The sequence below is a fragment of the Pseudophryne corroboree genome, chromosome 7 (assembly GCF_028390025.1).
Source record: "Pseudophryne corroboree isolate aPseCor3 chromosome 7, aPseCor3.hap2, whole genome shotgun sequence".
Taxonomy (NCBI): Eukaryota; Metazoa; Chordata; class Amphibia; order Anura; family Myobatrachidae; genus Pseudophryne; species Pseudophryne corroboree.
In genome coordinates, this window is record NC_086450.1 from 38,534,968 (window position 1) to 38,553,847 (window position 18,880).

General features: G+C 44.4%; 1 protein-coding gene across 4 annotated transcripts in view; it reads right to left on the reverse strand.

The window, feature by feature from the left end:
• SATB2 (SATB homeobox 2) overlaps nucleotides 1-18,880 on the reverse strand; it is a 229,436-nt gene that overhangs the window by 131,177 nt on the left and 79,379 nt on the right. For 3 of the 4 annotated variants that reach the window (XM_063933041.1, XM_063933039.1, XM_063933042.1), the window contains exons 4-5: nucleotides 9,334-9,460; nucleotides 8,271-8,412 (exon numbers count right to left, since the gene is read on the reverse strand). In XM_063933041.1, coding sequence (XP_063789111.1) covers nucleotides 8,271-8,412; nucleotides 9,334-9,460 — 269 coding nt within the window. The remainder of the gene's footprint in view (nucleotides 1-8,270; nucleotides 8,413-9,333; nucleotides 9,461-18,880) is intronic. The other variant, XM_063933040.1, reaches the window with a different exon arrangement.

Sequence of the window (18,880 nt, forward strand, 5' to 3'; positions counted from 1 at the left end):
AAAGGATGTGTGGAATGAAATACATTTTGTTTCAAGGTCTGCCTTTTTTTATTACAAAGTTGTTTACGAGCAGGACCTGGATGCCAGGACATGCTGGTGCTTGTAGTTCTTTCAATATGGGCTACTTTTTTGCATGAGGGGTGAGCCCGAATTTTATTTATGATTTTTTTTTTGGCATATCCGATCACAAAAACTTTGAAACGTCTTTAAAAGAATGAGTAAAGATAAAACATAGCTTCAAATGTATAGGCATTTCAACAAAGGCATTTCTTAAGAGTATTTTCAGATTCCTCCACTATCCCCATATATAAAACTAAAAGAAATAAAGAAATTGAAAGTGAAACATAGCCTTATTAGAGGCATCAGTAGGCGCTGCAGGTTCCAGCCAACATTCTAAGTAGCGGTCCCAATATACCGGTTGGTCCTTTGTGCATTCCTGGCAGACTGGGAGCCTTTGCTGTGATACACGGATTCAGCAGACGTGGAGAATTTATTAACATTACTCTGCTAATCTCTCCCCATTCTATAGGGAAGGGTCCACAGGGACAGACAATCCGCTAACACTCTGGGCACAGAAGCGCAGAATTTCACAGTAAACCCCCTTCAGTAGAACAACTTTGCTTTTATAATCTTTATGTCACTTTAAATTCTCTTACGTCCTGGTATCCTGGTCATTAGAAATGACATATGGAAGGACACACGCATTAGGCACAATGGCTGAGAACAATGGCGATTTAGGAAGCACAAACCTAAAAGGTAAGATTAGCTGCCCTGCCATGAATAATCCCATTAATGTTTCTCAGATGTTTCAGTTCAGCTTCCAACTGCAACAAGACCACACAGCCAAAAGCCTGGGAACGTACGTGCTGCAGCCCCAAGTACAACGCTTAGACTAATAAGGAGAATTAATATCAGTTATAGGAGCATGTCATAAGCACCTGTGCCGAAATTCACTGAACAGAGAGAGCGTTAACCCCCTCACTCCCCCCCAGCCACCCACAGGACACCCGTGCTGCTGCTGCTGCATACATACATATAGCATTCTCTGTACTAGCTCATATGTATCTCATAATAATATGAACTGATATTATGCTCTGGCTTTAAAGTATTATTTTGACCCATTTGTTTTCCAACCGACGATGTAGCTTCAACTTTTCTGGGATGGAAATAGAACATAAAAGCACTCGGCCAAACCGCTTATTTTTATCCAATTCTAAATGTAGAATAAGGGATTGGCAAGTGAAAGTACATTTAACTGTAATTAGTGCAATATGCGGTATAACTGCAGCCACCTGTGACACGGGATCCCCCCGCAAGTCATGCATTAACTAATGGATCAGTTCGCAGAGATACAAGTAATCACGAAGCAGCATATGATGTCGCAGTACAGTATATAGTTACATTCCACGGCTGGGCGGCAAAGGGGTTATAGCATAGGCATCACAGACCAGGGGATGAGAGAATGCTGGCTAACATGACAGCTGGCGGATGTCGGCCTTATTAGATCCATGAGATCAACTAATATACTGTAGGTTCTATTAGTACAGCGCTGGTTCATTGCTGTAACTATAAGTACAGTGCTGGTTCACTGCTGTAAGTATTAGTACAGTGCTGGTTCATTGCCGTAAGTATTAGTACAGTGCTGGTTCATTGCCGTAACTATTAGTGAAGCGCTGGTTCATTGCCGTAAGTATTAGTACAACGCTGGTTCATTGCCGTAACTATTAGTACAGTGCTGGTTCATTGCCGCAACTATTAGTACAGCATGGGTTCATTGCTGTAACTATTAGTACAGTGCTGGTTCATTGCCGTAAGTATTAGTACAACGCTGGCTCATTGCCGTAACTATTAGTACAGCGCTGGTTCATTGCTGTAACGATTAGTACAGCGCTGGTTCATTGCCGTAACTATTAGTACAACGCTGGTTCATTGCCGTAACTATTAGTACAACGCTAGTTCATTGCCGTAACTATTAGTACAGCGCTGGTTCATTGCTGTAACTATTAGTACAGTGCTGGTTCATTGCCGTAAGTATTAGTACAGTGCTGGTTCATTGCCGTAAGTATTAGTACAGTGCTGGTTCATTGCCATAAGTATAAGTGCAATGCTGTTTCACTGCCGTAAGTATTAGTACAGCGCTGGTTAATCGCCGTAACTATTAGTACAGCGGTGGTTCATTGACGTAACTATTAGTACAGCGCTGGCTCATTGCCGTAAGTATTAGTACAGCGCTGGATCATTGCCGTAAGTATTAGTACAACGCTGGTTCATTGCCATAACTATTAGTGAAGCGCTGGTTCATTGCCGTAACTATTAGTACAGCGCTGGTTCATTGCTGTAACTATTAGTACAGTGCTGGTTCATTGCTGTAACTATTAGTACAGTGCTGGTTCATTGCTGTAACTTAGTACAGCGCTGGTTCATTGCTGTAACTATTAGTACAGTGCTGGTTCATTGCTGTAACTATTAGTACAGCGCTGGTTCATTGCTGTAATTATTAGTACAGTGCTGGTTCATTGCTGTAACTATTAGTAAAGCGCTGGCTCATTGCCGTAACTATTAGTAAAGCGCTGGCTCATTGCCGTAACTATTAGTACAGCGCTGGTTCATTGCTGTAACTATTAGTACAATGCTGGTTCATTGCTGTAAGTATTAGTACAGCGCTGGTTCATTGCCGTAAGTATTAGTACAACGCTGGTTCATTGCCGTATCTATTAGTACAGTGCTGGTTCATTGCCGTAACTATTAGTACAGCGCTGGTTCATTGCTGTAACTATTAGTACAGCGCTGGTTCATTGCCGTAAGTATTAGTACAGTGCTGGTTCATTGCTGTAACTATTAGTACAGCGCTGGCTCATTGCCGTAAGTATTAGTACAGCGCTGGTTCATTGCTGTAAGTATTAGTACAACGTTGGTTCATTGCCGTAACTATTAGTGAAGCGCTGGTTCATTGCTGTAACTATTAGTACAGCGCTGGTTCATTGCTGTAACTATTAGTACAGCGCTGGTTCATTGCTGTAACTATTAGTACAGCGCTGGTTCATTGCCGTAAGTATTAGTACAGTGCTGGTTCATTGCTCTAACTATTAGTACAGTGCTGGTTCATTGCCGTAACTATTAGTACAGTGCTGGTTCATTGCTGTAACTATTAGTACAGTGCTGGTTCATTGCTGTAACTATTAGTACAGCGCTGGTTCATTGCCGTAAGTATTAGTACAGTGCTGGTTCATTGCCGTAACTATTAGTATAGTGCTGGTTCATTGCTGTAACTATTAGTACAGTGCTGGTTCATTGCTGTAACTATTAGAACAGTGCTGGTTCATTGCCGTAAGTATTAGTACAGCGCTGGTTCATTGCCGTAACTATTAGTGAAGCGCTGGTTCATTGCCGTAAGTATTAGTACAACGCTGGTTCATTGCCGTAAGTATAAGTGCAATGCTGTTTCACTGCCGTAAGTATTAGTACAGCGCTGGTTAATTGCCGTAACTATTAGTACAGCGCTGGCTCATTGCTGTAACTATTAGTACAGCGCTGGTTCATTGCCGTAACTATTAGTACAGCGCTGGTTCATTGCTGTAACTATTAGTACAGCGCTGGTTCATTGCCGTAAGTATTAGTACAGCGCTGGTTCATTGCCGTAAGTATTAGTACAGCGCTGGTTAATTGCCGTAACTATTAGTACAGTGCTGGCATATTGCTGTAACTATTAGTACAGCGCTGTTTCACTGCCGTAACTATTAGTACAGCGCTGGTTCATTGCTGTAACTTTTTTTGTTTTATCACTACTTGTCTATTTTTATTTATTTAACTAACTGGTTTGCGGCAGCCGCTCCTGTAGTCAGTATAAGCCGCAGTGCCCGTGTGTGCGTCTTTTGCCGGAATTACTGCTGCAGTTTTATGCAAATATCCCTACATGCCATTACCTGGTGTACATCTGTGCGTCTGCAAGTGCAAGGACTGAGACGCCCACCGTATGGCCTATATGTGAGCGATTCTATCAGCTGCCTGCCCACGACACTACCATAATACGACCATATCCGTGTGTCGGCTTAGCCACCGACCGGGAATGCCCAATACATTTTCAAAACATTTCTGAGAGCGCGTCTCCCGTGCAGCTCAATCACAACTCCGGCTCTGTGCGTACGGAATCCGGACACGCGAGTAGTGCCAAGACACGTAAGGCTTCAACCCTTGTTCAGCACCTTGGGTCGACACGAGTTTGAAGCCAAGTCTCAGTGTGAAAATGGTATAACAGTCTTCGGCTGCACCGGATCAAAGCTGCCAGTTAGAACTTACATACTGAGTATAAACAGCCAGTTTCCACAAAGGAAAACCCTATGAACTAAGGCCCTCGTTCCGAGTTGTTCGCTCGCAAGCTGCTTTTAGCAGCATTGCACACGCTATGCCGCCGCCTACTGGGAGTGAATCTTAGCTTAGCAGAATTGCGAATAGACACTTCTTAGCAGTTTCTGAGTAGCTCCACACTTACTCGGCAACTGCGATCAGTTCAGTCAGTTTCGTTCCTGGTTTGACGTCACAAACACACCCAGCGTTCGCCCAGACACTCCCCCGTTTCTCCAGCCACTCCCGCGTTTTTCCCAGAAACGGCAGCGTTTTTTCACACACACCCATAAAACGCTCAGTTTCCGCCCAGAAACACCCACTTCCTGTCAATCACACTCCGATCACCAGAACGAAGAAAAAACCTCGTAATGCTGTGAGTAAAATACCAAACTTCTTAGCAAATTTACTTGACGCAGCCGCAGTGCGAACATTGCGCATGCGCAGTTAGCGGAAAATCGCACCGATGCGAAGAAAAATAACGAGCGAACAACTCGGAATGAGGGCCTAAGATAGGGGTAGGCAACGTGTAGCACCCCAGCTGCGGTGGAACTAACAGCCCAGCATGCCTTGCCACAGATTTAGCATGCCCTGACAGCAAAACTGTGTCAGGGCATGCTGGGATTTGTAGTTCCTACGCAGCCGGAGTGCCACAGTTGTGCCCTAATGTAAGCCCTACGCGGTCTCCGTGCTTGGACACATTGTGGCAGACAGGAGATGGTACCTAGGCTGTTTATTGCTTGGCTCTGCGTTCTGTGCATGTGTGGAAACAATCCCATGTAACTGCGTTACGATTACGAGCTGTGAGTGTTCTTTGCTCCTGTTAAGTGGAGTTCATTACAATCACAGTTCCAGGCTCCACTCAGCAGATGTCTTTAGCTGAAATCACTGGGGAGAAGATGGAGCGTCTGGGTAGAGGTCACCTTGCAGTATTCTCAGGCTGGTAGCCATGTCTCTAAGGCTGGCAGGGGTGTGATTACTAATGCACTGTCACTCTCACACATTCCACTGCAATCTATTCTAATGTGTATAGAGATAGGGAGACCTCATACAGGGACAATGGCTTGCACGTCTGCACTGCGCCGCCCTGGGACACAACAGACAAGCCCAGGGCTTGGTGGGAGGCAGTTTGAGGTACTGTATGGTAGTGGGCATGGTACAACTGCTGCCGTGTCAGCCCATGCAGATGCCTTGTCAACTTTTCAGACCATTCCAGTAGCAAATCAAGGAGGGGAGGTCCTAAAAGCAAAATGTCGCAGTTTGCGCCATCATGGTACTGGCACAAATGAGTTAACACGTAGTGACCCACGCCATCAGAGCCGACCAGGCCTCATCAAGAGCCTGCCCCGTTTTCTTTACAAGGCGGAGAGGAGGGACACGGGAGGGTAGACTGCTCTCCTGGGAGTCTGGGTGCCGACACAAAGCTGGACGTAAGGCGGCTGCAACTATCCGCATCCTGTTGCTCCTCCCCTCCTCCGCGCAGGCTGGTCGGCTGCACCATCGCCAGTTATATGCATTGAATCAGAGGCGGGAGTACCATTGGTGCAGCAGGCGCATTGCACCGGGGCCCCTGAGGACTAAGGGGCCCACTGCTGCCCAGACCAGCCTTGAGTTATCCCTTGGCTTCCCTCCACAGACCATCTTGAGCAATGTCGGATGAATGGCCCAGTACAGAGAGCTGGGTGGGCTCCACTGCTTCTCCCTGTCACCCACTGCCTCTCCCTGTCACCCACTGCCTCTCCCTGTCACCCACTGCTTCTCCCTGTCACCCACTGCCTCTCCCTGTCACCCACTGCTTCTCCCTGTCACCCACTGCCTCTCCATGTTACCCTCTGCCTCCCTCTGCCTTCCGCTGTCACCCTCTGCCTCTCTCTCCCTTCCGCTGTCACCCTCTGCCCCTACCTGTTACCCATTGCCGTGTGGCATATTCTGAACTTGGGTTAAGATGGAGAAGGGGGGGCCCAAATTATATTTTTGTACCTGGGCCCATCACTCACATGTTCCGCCACTGCACTGAATGAGAATCTCAATGCACTGAGAAATGCACCCTCCCCTATTATTGCCATAATAAAATACGTATATGGGAGAACAATCAATCAGATTATATTCCTTTCCAGCACTGTTTTCCCAACAGAGGGTTAAGCTGCAGTTGTTCGTCTCCGTCAGGGCTCTTTAGCAGCAGGACCGGGTTAATATAGAAGTGCCTTGTCCCTGAAGCACTAACTCCTGCGAGCCAGCTTTCCAACCTGCAGCTGACAATAACATATTAACCTATTGGGACACATAATAACATTTCGCACATATGGCAGGGTATTTACTGTTTAAATGGATTTGCAAAATGAAATTGCTATGTGAGAACTGCACAGGGGCCCTTAGCACAAGTGGTGAGTAAATGTTTCTCCGCTCTGAAGGTACAAAGCAATTCTGATCTAATCCCTTGAAAGGAAGCCGTCTGGCCAGCTGTTGTTGGAAAACCACCACCAGCACGCACAGCGGCTGGCAGAGCATGATAGGGGTTCTAGTTCGGTAGAACCAGTTTTAAGTAGCAGGGTGATTTAAGAAATTCCTAATGCAGGGGGTAACAAAGATACCTCCTGTATAAGGAAATATAATGTTGAAGACAGACCAAAGCGCCCATATACTGTATCTCATTGTGGTATTGGTCCAACTTATCAAGCTTGAAAAATTGTTTGTTTTCTGAGCCTGGTTCCAATAGCCAACGGCCTACGAAGATGGCGGCAGCCATTCTAGCCTTTGGGTAGAGTATTGCTGGAGAGGGATCTTCTGATCCCTCCCCTCCAGGCTCCATGACCTTCCTCTCTCCTTCTCTTTACGGTGCCCTTTTTTTTTCCGGGACAGGCTCTTATCAGTCGCTGTCCCGGCCATGGGTTCCTCATGAAACGCAGCACAAACCGATTTCTTGGTGCTGTGGGTTGTTAAGGACTGATACTTTTAGGGACCAAATGCAAAAAATCTTAAATAGACCATCCTATCGGAATCAGTATGACTTACCGGCAGGGCGGGATGCCGGTTGTCCATTATCTGGATAGCGGCATCCCGCCCGCCAGAATGCCAAGAGTCCCTTGGCGGGTTAGCTATGCTCACCACAGGATCAATTCCAACTCTGTGAGTGTCATGGACACCCACGAATGGGAATAGTTCTGTTTTGCCGGGATTCCGGCTGGCGGCATTGTCTGCTGTCGGGATTCCGCTGTCGGTATCCTGACCACTGGGATCCCGACAGCTGGCAAATCGAATGGATCCCAACCTATCACCTATACATACAGTAAATGCAGAGAGCAAGTATTTCATTTACCGCCCAACCAATTTAGTCTAGTGTGCAAAACGAGTGCTTTACTATACGCTCATGTCAGTGGTGTATCTATAATGGTATGAGGATGTGCGCGGTACACGGAACCGTGCAGAGTAGACTCCGCAGTCTTCTTGCAGCAGTTCCCCCTCCTAATCTACCAATGTCGCCATTTTCCTGCATCCTATTGGCCTAGTGGAAGTCTCTGAGTTGTTGAAGAATCCCAGTCGTAAATCGAGTCCAATGTTGGCGCCAAAAGTAACTACTGATTTATAGTTATAATAAAAACCAATATAATTAGAGTTAATTAATAACTTATCATTTTAAACAGAACGCAGAATTCCATATACACAAACCTCAATTCTAATTTCAGGACTTTGGAGATATCATTAGGCAGAATAAAGTGTTCAGTGTACTATTGGAAATGGTTTCTTCACAGCGGGTCAGTGATTGAAAGGTAGATGCGTAATACGCCATTGTTAGGGCCATAGGAATGAATGTATTACAAGACTAGGAATGAGAATACCCTGGAGGAACTCTGGTGGGCAGCAGACAACTTGTTAGGGCCATAGGAATGAGAATACTCTGGAGGAACTCTGGTGGGCAGTAGACAACTGACCTGGGAGAGGGGGCATTCCTTGGCCAGTGTGCTCTGATTCATCTCCTTCAGCAGCATACGTAAGGCATTGCGCACGGTGGCGTGGTTCCACTGCTCGGCCGGCAGGTCCTCCAGCTTTGAACAACTACGGAGAAAAACATTGCTGAGGAAATATTAAAAAAACTTAAGATCACATAATGCCGGGTGCACAAAACACGTTTTATCTACTCTTCACATTTTGACTAAGGCCCAGATTTATCAAGACTAGAGAGATAAATAGCACGAGGATAAAGTACCAACCAGTCAGCTCCTAATTGTCTAATTGTCATCTTTCGAACACAGCCTGTAACATGGCAGTTAGGAGCTGGTTGGTTGGCACTTTATCCCTGTGCAATGTATTACTCTCCAAGGCTTGATAAATCTAAGGCCTAAATGTACTGACAAAGAGAACTAAATAAAAAGACAAGGGGGTAAATTTACTAAGATGGGAGTTCTATTGAAGATGGGATGTTGCCCATAGCAACCAATCAAATTCTACTTCTCACTTATCTAGCACCTCCCAGAAGGTAATACGTGGAATCTGATTGGTTGCTATGGGCAACATCTCATCTTAAATAGAACTCCCATGTTCGTAAATTTACCCCAAGATCTGATTATGGAATGCAGAACCCTACTTTAAGGGCATATTTTGTCAGGTTATTTTGTCAAAACCCCTCGGACAGGTCCGGGAAGTCTGCGACGTCACCCTGGGCTGGGTACGCGTCACGCCCCATTCTGTTTAACGGTCCCGGTCGCCACCCCCAAAACTACGCGGCATGTCAATCAGGGGGCACATGCGCAAACCATCAGATATGTACGTAAACCAGATCAGAGCGCACTGTAGATGTGAGGCTGGCGCAGAGGACAGGAGCTCATTTATGGAAGCTGCAATATTTTTAATACCAAATTTTTAAAAAAAATCCCGAATAGAAAAAAAAAAAAGAGCTTACATTTTAGATTCTAAATTAACCTTCTAGTCTATTAATAAGTGCAGAACATTGTATCACAGATCAATCTGCTGATAACCTAAAATATGACTGCCCACCTCTGTAGCTGAATCTTCAGTGTCACCACGTGGTAGACATCCTGCAACATGTCCGACACCGTCACATCGGGGGCGTCTGTGACGTAACTGAGGGGCAGAGGGTTCCAGCGACCGATTTTAATGATTCCTGTAGAGGAAAATGTTTCTGTTAGAATTTCTGGCGCTTTGCACAAACGCAGTCTGGAAACAAACTGCAAACAAACGTTGGTACACGGAACGGGGAGCGGGCTTGTAGGCTTTATAACATGGAGATCTCGCTGGTTCTTTATGGAACACATATGCCCTTTGCTCTCCTGAGTGTATCCGGTCAGAACGTCAACATGTTCCGAATATAAACTTTCAGAATGTTGATATGGACATATGGTCAAAATGGTTGTAATGTCGACATTAAACATAACGACACCAAAATGTCAACAATACATTTCTGTGTTATATTTAGGGTTAGGATAAGGGTTAGGGTTAGGCTTAGATTTAGGGCTAGGTCTAAGGTTAAGGTAAGGCTAAAAAATGTAAAAAGCTGTATGTCGGCATTCTGAATTTCAACCTTCTGAAGGTCGATGTTTCATATGTTTGAGGTCTTTACCTAATTCAAATTAGAGATGAGCGGGTTCGAATGTAACGCCAGAATTAACGCCAGTTCGGTTTTATCCGGATATTTCTTATTGGCTATCCAAAACACGTGACGTCCGTGAGCCAATAAGAAACAGTTTTGAGAACCTAGTAAATCCGAGTTAAACCGAACCCGCTCATCTCTAATTCAAATACATCTAATCCTGCTAATAGAAGGGGGGTGGGCATAGAAGGAGGGTGGGCATAGAAGGGGGGTGGGCATAGAAGGAGGGTGGGCATAGAAGGGGGTGGGCATAGAAGGAGGGTGGGCATAGGAGGGGGGTGGGCATAGAAGGAGGGTGGGCAGAGGGTGGGCATAGAAGGGGGGTTGGCATAGAAGGAGGGTGGACATAGAAGGGGGTGGGCATAGGAGGGTGGGCATAGAAGGGGGTGGGCATAGAAGGGGGGTGGGCAGTTGGACACATATCAGTATCTCTGATAAGTATCTCGGGGCCCAGTCAGGTTATAATGTTATGTTTTGTTGCATTTCTTCCCTCTACTGACATTAAAATGTTATACAATTATTGTTCAAGTATACATTTATTAATTAGATACTGAGATGGGCCGTGGATCACAGCCTGTCTGGAGGTCCATAACTGTTATAGGTGGCCCTGCATTCAATTACATGCGGTGTCACTTTTTTATAGTCATTTATACCATTAAACTCTAATATCTTATCATAGTTATTATTATTATTATTATTATTATTATTAATTTATACCATTAAACTCTAATATCTTATCATAGTTATTATTATTATTATTATTATTATTATTATTATTTTATACCATTAAACTCTAATATCTTATCATAGTTATTATTATTATTATTATTATTATTAATTTATACCATTAAACTCTAATATCATAGTTATTATTATTATTATTATTATTATTATTATTATTAATTTATACCATTAAACTCTAATATCTTATCATAGTTATTATTATTATTATTATTATTATTATTATTATTATTAATTTATACCATTAAACTCTAATATCATAGTTATTATTATTATTATTATTATTATTATTATTAATTTATACCATTAAACTCTAATATCTTATCATAGTTATTCTTCTTATTCTTATTATTCTTATTATTAATTTATACCATTAAACTCTAATATCATAGTTATTATTATTATTATTATTATTAATTTATACCATTAAACTCTAATATCTTATCATAGTTATTATTATTATTATTATTATTACTATTATTATTATTATTAATAATAATAATATATTTTTATTATTATTAATTGTATGTATATATATATATATAAAATATTGATTTCTATATTTTCTATATCGTTTACAGTACATTATTCCACATATTGACTTGTTGAGTTATACAGCATTAACCATGTACATATCACAGTATGTATGACACATATTTATTAACTAAATAAACAACCATATACAGCTGTTTGGCTTGATAAAGCAGTAACATCCGAAACGTCGCTGTTTCAAACTGCAATCTGCTGTTGCTGTGATTTCTTACACAAATCCGCTGGACTGCCTCTTTTTCTCTACATACATAAAGCTGTTTGGGAAGAGCACCGCGGTAGGTGTCTACATTATTCGGAGTGCCGGTCTTTTGCACTATATATATATATATTGCAAGAATTGGAAAAACAAGCGCCCAAGAGTGAAGTTATTTGGGTTAGGGAAAATGAAGGTATAAAAAACGTATGATAAGGATTGATTCAAAAAACTTATCTGGCAGGTAAAGACTTGACTCAAGTGGTGGTCTTTTTGAGGATTAAGAACATGTGGATAAAACAGAAAAAACTAACATAGTGTGTACCGTTTATGTTACATATTATGTTACTGTTTGCTTTCACAGGCCTTATTAGGGAACTTAGCTTATTCCCATATAGCAACAATTTATAGCCTGAGCAGTATATGGATTAAAAATACAAACAAGTTTTTAATAACATAATCACATAAAAACAGTAAAACACACATAAAAATAGCTGTATAGCATGCGTACAAGATAAAAATTAAATCAGGCTTATCTGTCCATGAAATGACTGAAATGCATGCGTACAGGATTTAAAATAGTTTTAGGCTTATCTGTCCATCAAGAGGGGATGTCTGCAGGTACTCCCAACGCGTTTCGTCCGTCAGCAACAGGACTTCATCAATGAATCAATCCTTATCATACGTTTTTTATACCTTCATTTTCCCTAACCCAAATAACTTCACTCTTGGGCGCTTGTTTTTCCAATTCTTGCAACAAATTCTATATGCATGCCAAGCATATTTATATATATTACAAGCTGCCGCTCTATTAATTTATTGAGAAGTGCTTTTATATGAAATAGGGATTTTTTACCTCACGTATCTTCCTTTTAAATCTTTTTTAATATACTCACTACGTTTTACTATAATTTTAAAATAATACTTTTTTATTGTGCACTATTACCACATAAACTGCACCCGAGCGCCGTGGTCTTCAATTCTATATATATATATATATATATATATATATATATATGTGTGTGTAAAAATAGAAGTAATCAGCGCCTAATAATGCCCAGAAAATGACGGTGGGGACATAGAATGAAATTTAGTGAAAAAAATGGGATAAGCACTTATCTCAGATAGGAATCTTCGGTCTTCAGACTAATATTTTTTGCATATCACTGTGATGATATTGGTCTGAGGACCGAAGATTCCTATCTGAGATAAGTGCTTGTCCCATTTTTTTCACTAAATTTCATTCTATGTCCCCATCGTCATTTTCTGGGCATTATTAGGCGCTGACTACTTCTATTTTTTACACATTCTAATCGCCATAATTTGTTATCAGCTGCCACATGAGGAATGCATGTGAAAATATTTTAATTATAAGAAAATATTTTAATATTTTATTACAGATTCTATTTGATCCACATGAGCGCACAGTTATACATTTTGACGATATATATATATATATATATATATATAATAATACATCTGTTTGGGGTAAGTTTTACTGTGTTTTCATGTCAACAATGCTGTATTGACAACACAGACTTACAGGAGGCCAAAGCGTAGGGTAGCAATGTAAAGAGATGTTGTAGACTGCATACAGTATATACAGTATATAGCTGCAAAGGGTGACTTGCTTTAAGCTTTGCAAACCTCTCTCTAATCCGAATTAACCCCACACACACACACCACTGGCCCAGAGAACAAGTCAGCAGAGTATTGCACTGACAGTGAGACCTAGTCAGCAGAGTATTGTGCTCACAGTGAGACCTAGTCAGCAGAGTATTGCACTCATAGGGGTATATGCAATTGCGGTCGAATTCCCGAAAATGTAAAAAAACGGGACATTTTCGGCAAAAAAAAAATTCGACAATGCAATACAGTACTTTTCGCCCAAAAAACGGCCATTCCAAATTCGACTTTTTGAAATTCGACATTTGTCAAATTCGACATTTCTGCAATGGTACAAATGCGGCAATTCGACAAAAGTATATTCAATTGAAGATTGTAAATTCGACAACAGTGCTTTTAGACAGTAAATTCGTCATTTTCAATCCGCCACACTTTGCTGGCGGAATCTAATAAAAAATTTTAAAAACATGTTTTTTTTGTGTTTTTTTTATTGGTAATAGCATATCTATTTATATTAGAAGGGATTAGGTACTTGGTTTGTCTATTTAGGAGGCACAAGTATTATTTATATATTTTTAAAAATATATATATATTTTTTTTTTTTTATGTAATGCGGTAAAATTCAGAAAAAAAAATGCGTGGGATCCCCCCTCCTAAGCATAACCAGCCTCGGGCTCTTTGAGACGGTCCTGGTTGCCAAAATACGGGGGGGAAATTACAGGGGATCCCCCGTATTTTAACAACCAGCATCGGGCTCTGCGACTGGTCCTGGTGCAAAAAATACGGGGGACAAAAAGAGTAGGGGAAAGGGGTCCCATATGTAAACATGGGACCCCTTTCAGTCCGTCTGGTTCGGGTTAATGCGATGTTTTTTTGCCAAGTACGTGGATTATAATAAAAGACCAGGACACTGGATCAGGTGAGCATAATTTTATTTTCAGGTACCCCGGACGTCGACATTGGAGACGAGGCCAGAGTCGGCGTGTCAACATAGGTAAGTATGTGTGTCTGCATGTATGAAAGAAAGTTGTATTTTCACGGTGTCTGTGTCCTGTTTTTATTTGGGTATTTTTTTTGCAGTAGAACTACAGGTACCAGCGGGCCCATTTCCCCCCCGCATGCTGGTACTTGTGGTTCTCCAAGTACCGGCTTGCGGGGAGGCTTGCTGGGACTTGTAGTTCTTCTGCAAAAAAAAACAATATTCTTACATTTTACTCAAGGCTATCAGCTCCCCATCCGCAGCCCTTGGATGGGGGGACAGCCTCGGGCTTCATCCCTGGCCCTTGGGTGGCTGGGGGGGACCCCTTGATTGAAGGGGTCCCCACTCCTCCAGGGTACCCCGGCAGGGGTGACTAGTTGGATATTTAATGCCACGGCCGCAGGGCGCTGTATAAAAGTGACCCCCGGCTGTGGCATTATCTGTCCAGCTAGTGGAGCCCGGTGCTGGTTTCAAAAATACGGGGGACCCCTACTCTTTTTGTCCCCCGTATTTTTTGCACCAGGACCAGGCGCAGAGCCCGGTGCTGGTTGTTAAAATACGGGGGATCCCCTGTCATTTTCCCCCCCGTATTTTGGCAACCAGGACCGGCTCAAAGAGCCCGAGGCTGGTTATGCTTAGGAGGGGGGACCCCACGCAATTTTTATTTCGGGTTTTTTACCGTTTTTTGACCATTTTTAAAAATCGGATCAAAATCCGTCAAATCGGCCGTTTTTCGACAGCGGGACTGTCGAATTCGTTTTTTATTGAATATGTCGAATTCCGGCACCCACCTGCCGGAATTCGACGGTTGAATTGTGTCGAATTAAAAAACGGGCGAAAAATTGCCGCAATTCGGCATATACCCCATAGTGAGACCCAGTCAGGAGAGTATTGCACTGACACTAAAAGACCAAGATTATGTTGGACAAAGGCTATGAAAGATAGTTTGTTTGACCTGAGAGTGTAAAAGGTGTTGCACGGATGAGTGCCTTCAGTTTATGTAAACCAGGCAGCTAAGAACATATTTGTGGTTTCCACAGCAGTCTATTATTACTAGGAAGGGTTGTTACAATTACTGGTGCTTATTAATTATTAAGCCTATATTACAAATTCCATAAAGACCTCACACTTAAGTGGCACCATTTAATTGGAACTTGAAAACCTGCGGATTAAAAAGGGCTCTCTTTAATTACAGGCTGAGGCGATATTTACAGGAGGGTTTAAAGAGAAACACAAGAGAGAGAAAAACCCCAGATCTGATTCCAGGATGGGGAGTCACTATAATTTTGGTCAGAACCACACGGAGAAAAATGTACCATTTACAGAAGGTATTATTCAGTCTAAAAGCAGCAGTACTGCAAGAGACAAAAAGAGCGTTCATCGGAACAGGGAGCGAGCACTGTACTTAGGAGCTTTCTGTGAGGTTTATACAGAAGGGTAATTTTCAACTAAGTATATTTAAGATGTTTACATTCAATTTTCCTAAATAGCACAAACTTATCTACTTGGTAAAACATTCCAGGTCACTTATTAGTACATCTTAGCACAGGGAAAGGCAACAAGAGCAAAAAGAGAGAGGGAGAGAGACAGAAAGGGGAGACAGTACAAACATGTGAGAGAGAGAGTAGGGGTAGAGAGACAGAGAGGGGAGAGAGAGAATGTGGAGATAGGGAGGGATGGAGGTAGGGAGAGAGGGAGACAGTGCAAAGATGTGTGAGAGAGAAGAGCTAGCGAGACAGAGGGGAGAGAGAAGGAGGGAGAGAGAATGTAGAGATAGCTAGGGATGGAGGTAGAGAGAGAGGGAGAAAGGGGAGACAGTGTGAAGATGTGACAGAGAGTGGGGTAGAGAGACAGAGAGGGGAAAGAGAATGTGGAGATAGGGAGGGATGGAGGTAGAGAGAGAGAGGGAGAAAGGGGTGACAGTGCGAAGATGTGAGAGTGGCGTAGAAAAACAGAGAGGGGAGAGAGAAGGAGGGAGAGAGAATGTGGAGATAGAGAGGAATGGAGGTAGGGAGAGAGGGAGAAAGGGGAGACAGTGTGAAGATGTGACAGAGAGTGGGGTAGAGAGACAGAGAGGGGAGAGGAAATGTGGAGATAGAGAGGGATGGAGGTAGGGAGAGAGGGAGAAAGGGGAGACAGTGTGAAGATGTGACAGAGAGTGGGGTAGAGAGACAGAGAGGGGAGAGGAAATGTGGAGATAGAGAGGAATGGAGGTAGGGAGAGAGGGAGAAAGGGGAGACAGTGTGAAGATGTGACAGAGAGTGGGGTAGAGAGACAGAGAGGGGAGAGGGAATGTGGAGATAGGGAGGGATGGAGGTAGGGAGAGAAAGAGGGAGAAAAGGGAGACATTGCAAAGATGTGAGAGCGGTGGTAGAGAGACAGAGGGGAGAGAGAAGGAGGGAGAGGGAATGTGGAGATAGGGAGGGATGTAGGTAGAGAGAGAGGGAGAAAGGGGAGACAGTGTGAAGATGTGAGAGTGGCGTAGAAAGACAGAGAGGGGAGAGAGAAGGAGAGAGAGAGAGAATGTGGAGATAGGGAGGGATGGAGGTAGAGAGAGAGGGAGAAAGGGGAGACAGTGCGAAGATGTGAGAGTGGCGTAGAAAGACAGAGAGGGGAGAGAGGAGGGAGAGAGAATGTGGAGATAGAGAGGGATGGAGGTAGGGAGAGAGAGAGAGAGGGAGAAAAGGGAGACATTGCAAAGATGTGAGAGCGGGGGTAGAGAGACAGAGGGGAGAGAGAAGGAGGGAGAGGGAATGTGGAGATAGGGAGGGATGGAGGTAGAGAGAGAGAGGGAGAAAGGGGAGACAGTGCGAAGATGTGAGAGTGGCGTAGAAAGACAGAGAGGGGAGAGAGAAGGAGGGAGAGAGAATGTGGAGATAGAGAGGGATGGAGGTAGGGAGAGAGAGAGGGAGAAAGGGGAGACAGTGTGAAGATGTGAGAGTGGGGGTAGAGAGACAGAGGGGAGAGAGAAGGAGGGGGAGAGAATGTGGAGATAGAGAGGGATGGAGGTAGGGAGAGAGAGAGGGAGAAAGGGGAGACAGTGTGAAGATGTGAGAGTGGGGGTAGAGAGACAGAGGGGAGAGAGAAGGAGGGGGAGAGAATGTGGAGATAGAGAGGGATGGAGGTAGGGAGAGAGAGAGGGAGAAAGGGGAGACAGTGTGAAGATGTTAGAGTGGGGGTAGAGAGACAGAGGGGAGAGAGAAGGAGGGGGAGAGAATGTGGAGATAGGGAGGGATGGAGGTAGGGAGAGAGAGAGGGAGAAAGGGGAGACAGTGTGAAGATGTGAGAGCGGGGGTAGAGAGACAGAGGGGAGAGAGAAGGAGGGGGAGAGAATGTGGAGATAGGGAGGGATGGAGGTAGGGAGAGAGAGAGGGAGAAAGGGGAGACAGTGCGAAGATGTGAGAGTGGCGTAGAAAGACAGAGAGGGGAGAGAGGAGGGAGAGAGAATGTGGAGATAGAGAGGGATGGAGGTAGGGAGAGAGAGAGGGAGAAAGGGGAGACAGTGTGAAGATGTGAGAGTGGGGGTAGAGAGACAGAGGGGAGAGAGAAGGAGGGGGAGAGAATGTGGAGATAGAGAGGGATGGAGGTAGGGAGAGAGAGAGAGAGGGAGAAAAGGGAGACATTGCAAAGATGTGAGAGCGGGGGTAGAGAGACAGAGGGGAGAGAGAAGGAGGGAGAGGGAATGTGGAGATAGGGAGGGATGGAGGTAGAGAGAGAGAGGGAGAAAGGGGAGACAGTGCGAAGATGTGAGAGTGGCGTAGAAAGACAGAGAGGGGAGAGAGAAGGAGGGAGAGAGAATGTGGAGATAGAGAGGGATGGAGGTAGGGAGAGAGAGAGGGAGAAAGGGGAGACAGTGTGAAGATGTGAGAGTGGGGGTAGAGAGACAGAGGGGAGAGAGAAGGAGGGAGAGAGAATGTGGAGATAGGGAGGGATGGAGGTAGGGAGAGAAAGAGGGAGAAAAGGGAGACATTGCAAAGATGTGAGAGCGGTGGTAGAGAGACAGAGGGGAGAGAGAAGGAGGGAGAGGGAATGTGGAGATAGGGAGGGATGTAGGTAGAGAGAGAGAGGGAGAAAGGGGAGACAGTGTGAAGATGTGAGAGTGGCGTAGAAAGACAGAGAGGGGAGAGAGAAGGAGAGAGAGAGAGAATGTGGAGATAGGGAGGGATGGAGGTAGAGAGAGAGGGAGAAAGGGGAGACAGTGCGAAGATGTGAGAGTGGCGTAGAAAGACAGAGAGGGGAGAGAGGAGGGAGAGAGAATGCGGAGATAGAGAGGGATGGAGGTAGGGAGAGAGAGAGAGAGGGATAAAAGGGAGACATTGCAAAGATGTGAGAGCGGGGGTAGAGAGACAGAGGGGAGAGAGAAGGAGGGAGAGGGAATGTGGAGATAGGGAGGGATGGAGGTAGAGAGAGAGAGGGAGAAAGGGGAGACAGTGCGAAGATGTGAGAGTGGCGTAGAAAGACAGAGAGGGGAGAGAGAAGGAGGGAGAGAGAATGTGGAGATAGAGAGGGATGGAGGTAGGGAGAGAGAGAGGGAGAAAGGGGAGACAGTGTGAAGATGTGAGAGTGGGGGTAGATAGACAGAGGGGAGAGAGAAGGAGGGGGAGAGAATGTGGAGATAGAGAGGGATGGAGGTAGGGAGAGAGAGAGGGAGAAAGGGGAGACAGTGTGAAGATGTGAGAGTGGGGGTAGAGAGACAGAGGGGAGAGAGAAGGAGGGGGAGAGAATGTGGAGATAGAGAGGGATGGAGGTAGGGAGAGAGAGAGGGAGAAAGGGGAGACAGTGTGAAGATGTTAGAGTGGGGGTAGAGAGACAGAGGGGAGAGAGAAGGAGGGGGAGAGAATGT